The sequence below is a fragment of the Cololabis saira genome, chromosome 3, assembly GCF_033807715.1.
Source record: "Cololabis saira isolate AMF1-May2022 chromosome 3, fColSai1.1, whole genome shotgun sequence".
Taxonomy (NCBI): Eukaryota; Metazoa; Chordata; class Actinopteri; order Beloniformes; family Belonidae; genus Cololabis; species Cololabis saira.
In genome coordinates, this window is record NC_084589.1 from 47,774,523 (window position 1) to 47,780,522 (window position 6,000).

Consider the following 6,000-nt stretch of genomic DNA (forward strand, 5'->3'; position numbering starts at 1 on the left):
GGTGTAGCGACTGGGGATGTCAAAGGTGCCCAACAGAAGATCATCAGGAAGGTTAGTGAGGTTAAAGATCTTATTAATGAAATCCGTGGAGTCTCTAATATACGCTGGTAGTGTTTGGACATAAGGTTTGATATAGTGATCCACAAACTCTGACAAAGGTGATAGTAAAGCGTTCATCTGGGTCACAATAGGGCGACCAGGAGGATTTGACAGGCTTTTGTGCACTTTGGATAGTGTGTAAAAGACTGGACAAACGGGATGCTGACAATACAAGAATTCAGAAATGCTCAACCTGAAATGCAACAACTTTATTCTTCAACTGTCTCGATACCAACGCAGTAACACAAGAGTAGAGTCACAGTGCCGCCTAATGGTCACACAGAGTAATGCATTTTTCAAATATACTACATAGATGATGGGGAAGACCGAAGGTTCAGGACAAACTTTAAACCTCACAAATACAATCAACACTGGGAAGCACTTTTGACTTGTTAAAATCCCATCTTTTTGTCCCTTTTTTGTAATTCCAGAACTCCCACAAGAAAATGTTTGTAAGGTGGAGGAGGACGGGGTTTTCAGTGACCAGCACCTCGATAACCTAGAGAGGAGCTGCAGCCCGGACCAGGAGGAACCAGGGCATCCACAGACTACAGAACTGGAGGAAGACTCCAGCGGTCAGGAGATGAAGCACGAGGACGTAGAGGTGGATGTCTCATTGGTCAATGTCGCTGATGTGAAAGTTGAAAATGGTGAACCAGGACCAAACTGTGGCCAGCTGCTGTTGCACACTTCTCCTGAAGCTGAAAACAAAGATGAGGAAGGGACTGAAAGTTTACGCTCAGACTCCAATAAAACTGCAGATCCGGAGCCAATGAGACAACACGGTGACCACGAAGATGCTGCTGTCCCGTCAGACAGCAACTGTAAATCAAAGCTGACCAAGACCCACGCGGGAAAGAAGGCGTTTTCTTGCAGCACTTGCAGGAAAGAGTTCAGTAAAAGTCGTAATTTAATGAATCACATGAAGATCCACACTGGTGAAAGGCCGTACCTGTGCAAAACCTGCGGAAAATCGTTTACTGAATCATCTGATCTTAACCGGCACATAACCACGCACACGGGCGAGAAGCCCTACATCTGCAAAACTTGTGGAAAAAGTTACAGTCAACCTTCCAACCTGGTGATTCACTCAAGGATCCACACAGGCGAGAAGCCGTACTTGTGCAACACCTGCGGAAAAACCTTTACTAGATCATCAGTTCTTAAACGCCACATAACCATGCACACGGGCGAGAAGCCCTACATCTGCAAAACTTGTGGAAAAAGTTACACAGAACGTTCCAACCTGGTGATTCACTCGAGGACCCACACAGGCGAAAAGCCATACATGTGCAACACCTGCAGCAAAACCTTTACTATTTTATCGGATCTTAAACGCCACATAACCACGCACACGGGCGAGAAGCCCTACAGTTGCAAAACATGTGGAAAGAGTTACAGGCTACGTTCCTACCTGGTGGCTCACTCGAGGATACACACCGGTGAAAGGCCGTTTGTGTGCAACACCTGCGGAAAAACCTTTACTAAATCATCAAACCTTAAAAGCCACATAACCACGCACACGGGCGAGAAGCCCTACATCTGCAAAACATGTGGAAAAAGTTACAGGCTACGTTCCCACCTGGTGGATCACTCGAGGATCCACACCGGCGAAAGGCCATACCTGTGCAACACCTGCAACAAAACCTTTGCTGTATCATCACATCTTAAACGGCACATGACCACGCACACGGGCGAGCAGCGATATTTGTGCAAGACGCAGAATTGATTTGCTGAGTCACATGAAAAATCACCCGGAGGAGAAGTCTGGTGACTCGTGACAAATGAAGCTCATGTTGTTGTCCTCCGGGGGCAGCTGTCCACTCCTGGCTGACCCACAGAAGAAGAACCCGCAGAAGTCCAACCACCACCTCCTGTGGCTGATGAGCCTAATCCCCTCCCCACAAGGGTTGCAGGTTCAACCCAGATTTATGCTTCTCCGTCAACTTGACGCAGAGGGAACAATGTGGTTGTGTACACTTTTTAAAGTTCTGCATTGAGGTTGTTTGAATCCCTGTTCCTTCTTAAAATCTTATTATTTGTTGCTGTTGGTAACTTGCCATCTCCACGGTGCAAATAAAGAGCTGTTAGTATGTGCTGAAGTTTCTTTAAACGTTCATCTACAAAGCCTCTCTCACACGTCCTTTTTCCCGTCTGTTTCTTCTTCACTCACATTCTCTTTGTAAAGTTAATCTGCAGCTCCATGTTGTTAAATTCTCTCCATGTACTCCGTTCAGAGGTTATATATTGTGATGTTATACATAGGTCGCTGAAAACTGTAAAAGGCTTTATACAGTTTAAAATCTGAGCTGCGCGTACATCAGATTATCGTGATAATTCATGAGACAAACTAAATCAAAACAATGTAATTCAAATGATCCATGCTGTGTTATTGTAACTATAAGTTACAACATATTTGTGTACGTTTTTCATATTATTTAAATAATATAAAATTAACAATATTATTAAATCACATGTATAAAATCAAGTTGTATTAGATTAACAACTCGTCTGACACATGATTTATTCTAAAGCTGATGTTGAGATCCGTGTTGAAGCTGCAGATCTGCAGGTTGGAGAGCAGGAAGAAGAGGGAGGATCATCGGGATCAGATTCCAGGAAGAGGACACACTTTGGATTTAACCCTTTTATATCAGACATCCGTTTAGGAGTAAATGTCTTTTTACCTCAACTCATATTTATAATAATCATGAAAATGTAATTAAGTTTTCATTTTAGATGGATGAATCATTTTATTGTTTATAATTCTGGAATATTACACTCTCCATATGTAGAAAGAGCAGCAGTGCCCCCTGGTGGTGAGTTATAAAAGCTCAACATAAACCCAAGAGTGAACAATCTATCGTAATAATAATAAAAACACTAATAAAAAAAGACTTTAGTGCATCAACAAGAGGAAAGTTTTCAGTGATGCAGATTATTGGTACAGCGTGATCAGTACAACCAGCATTTAGCTCAGAAAACAATGTGGAAAGAGAAATGTCATCAAATGAAGTTGAAAAGTGGAGATGCACTTTTGTCCTTTATCCTCAACTTCCTCAATCACGTCATTTTGATCCAGTTTGTTATTTCACTGGTCTTGGCTTCATCAAGAATCATGAATTGAACTGAAAAAAAGTTTCGTGAACTTATTAGTATTTTGAGTTGTGGAGATTAATGATATTAAGAAATTTTACTAAATACCTAAAACTTAATTAGAATGTAAGATAAATGTATAAGAATTTGAATAAATGCAATGTAAAATTAAGATCTTAAACACATCTGACTTAATTTAAATAAGTATGATTTTGAAAAATAATTTAGATTTCTATAAAAGAAAATAAAAAATCATGTCTCCGTTTTTATTTTCATTAATTCTTTTATGATTCTACACATTTACCGTAATGTTAAATGTAAAATTTAGACCAGTATCTACTTTGAACATATACTGAATTCTTTTATTTTTTTAACCACACAGTTGCAATAAATAATGGTGTGCATTCATGTCCATCTATGGGAGGAATAAACCCAAACCTTTGATTTAAGCTTTAAAAGTGCAGTTTAATGGGCAGCTCGGTGGCGTAGTGGGTTAAGTAGCGGCTCATGTACTGAGGCTACAGTCCTCCTGCAGCGGTCCTAGGTTCAAATCCCGGCCTGCACCAACTTGAATAAAGGGCCACTAGAGCCATAAAAAAAAAATGTATGCAGTTAAAACTTTGCTCATATCAACATTTGACGTTAGAAACAGCCAATCATACCTGCCCTAGAAACAGAATATTTGCAACAGCTGCCAGCCTGTTTCATCAACTCTTTCTCTGATACAGGTACAGTTAAAAGTGATGACATTCCCCTTCAAAATATGAACATGGACAACACCATAAAGTGCATCCTAAAAACACCTTCACGATACTTTGTTTGGGTGGAGAGGCTGAAACACACTGAGATATAACAGCCATCATTTCTGAACTAGCCAGAAATCCTGAGAGGGAAGCTGGATTTTGAGAGTCAAACCTAACGTTTAGTTTTGGGAAATTCCTGCAAAAAAAACTTTGGAAGTCTCCAAAAATGTTTTCAAGTTTAGTGAATTGTGAAGGTTGATGGCGAACATAGGACCGGATTAATAATAATAGCAAATAAAAATGAAAACACAAGTAGAAAAAGACTTTAGTGCATGTTCTGTCCTCAATGCGTCTCGTATTGACAGGCAGCTAAACACTCGACTCCAAACAAGACTCTGGGTATTCTCTTTCCAGGTTTATTTCTGAAGCAAAGTGTGAAAGTACAAGGAAAAATATATAACATAATATAATTATGAATATGGTCTTTCTTCAGATGCACAGATGAATCACTTCACATCACATTTATGAACTCTGTAGCCAGAAAATGAGCATGGCTAACAAACACATGATGTTATACAGAAATACCAGTAAATAATGAGCTCATAATATAAAGTTGCCACTGAAGCGTAAACATATGATGGTAAAATACAGATAAATGTATGAATACATACAGACGATGCAACTCAAAACAAGCTGTAGTCGCCGATAATCACTGGAAACTGACATGTGCTCTAGTTGTTACTAACTCTCTACTTCCGTACAGCTACGACTCCCACGCCTCTAATAAAATACTTTTTAATGAGATAATAGTTAAATTAAAAGAACTGAACAAGAAATACCATGATTCGCATATAATTATAGGCGGTGACTTCAATGAGTGCCCAGACGACACAATAGATGGATTCCCTCCCAAACCAACTCATATCACAAAATAATAACCTTATTTCTCTTCTTTGTTCTAGCCTTTCCTTGAATGAAACGTGGCGTTTTTTCAACCGCACCACAAAAGAATACACCTGGGGTCCGTTTCACAAAGCAGGTTTAACAAACACTGAGTCTAATCCTGAACTCTTAGTTGATCTACTCTGAGATCGGAAACTCTGAGTTTTCGGTTCCAGAACAGCGGATTTGAGGTAATTTACTCAACTCTAAGTAGTTTCACCGGGAGTTAAGCGCGAGCGTGAGGGAAATCAAAAGCCATCATCAGTAGAGCGCTGATACAAGGATTCACCATGGCAACCGGCGACACAAAAGAGCACAATACATTTTCTTTTTTTTCTTTTTAACTTTATTTATCTTTTCAATTTACAAAATCCCTTTGAGGAAATATTAGTTTGCATTTCAAGATCCATATACCTCACGCCACTGGAGTTACGTACGTATGGCGAGTATGAGAGCATATTTTGGAGAAAAAAAATTAAATTTTATTGTCATTTAGATCAGGGCCGTCAATTGGGTACGGCAGCGGCCACACCTCGGCTTCAGGGGAAAATGTAAATGTTTTTTTTTTTTAAATACATTTATGGAATTACTCTGCATCTATTTGTATTGATTTATTCTATTAATTCATACATATAAAATAACTACAAATGCATATCAGAACAACATGATGGATTTCAGTAGGTATTATCTTTCCCAACACTTGTACCCCCCCCTCATATCTTGAAATGTCCCAGCGTCCCTGACGACAATGGTCTCTATCAATCTCGTTTTTAGTGCGCTCTGCAGTGTTACTAACTTACAAAAATTAAAATGAAGCAGACAACCACGCAATAAAAAAAAGAAAGAAGGCAAGTGATGGGTCCAGAAGATATTAACGAGGCTGTTAGCCACTGATGGATTAATTATGCAAGTTCATCTCAAAGTAAGATATAAATCCTCTTATACATCTGTTTAAGGGAAATATTTGACTTTTTTTACTCTCTCTCTCCTTTTTGCATTTGGACTTTAACTGTTTGAAGTTAAACTGGGATGTCCCTGTGATATTGTTGCACTGACATAGTGAATAAAATACGTTGCGTTTGTCAGATAGGCTACGCCTTTTCTGGTGCAGAAAACGGAT

The 6,000-nt window shown here is 39.4% G+C and overlaps 1 protein-coding gene across 1 annotated transcript; it reads left to right on the top strand.

Moving 5' to 3' along the window:
* Positions 1–966: 966 nt before the first annotated feature.
* Positions 967–2,104, top strand: LOC133440436 (zinc finger protein 271-like). Its single transcript, XM_061717695.1, has one exon. The coding sequence runs from the start codon at positions 1,013–1,015 to the stop codon at positions 1,826–1,828; it is 816 nt and encodes a 271-aa protein (XP_061573679.1). The 5' UTR covers positions 967–1,012; the 3' UTR covers positions 1,829–2,104.
* Positions 2,105–6,000: the final 3,896 nt, after the last annotated feature.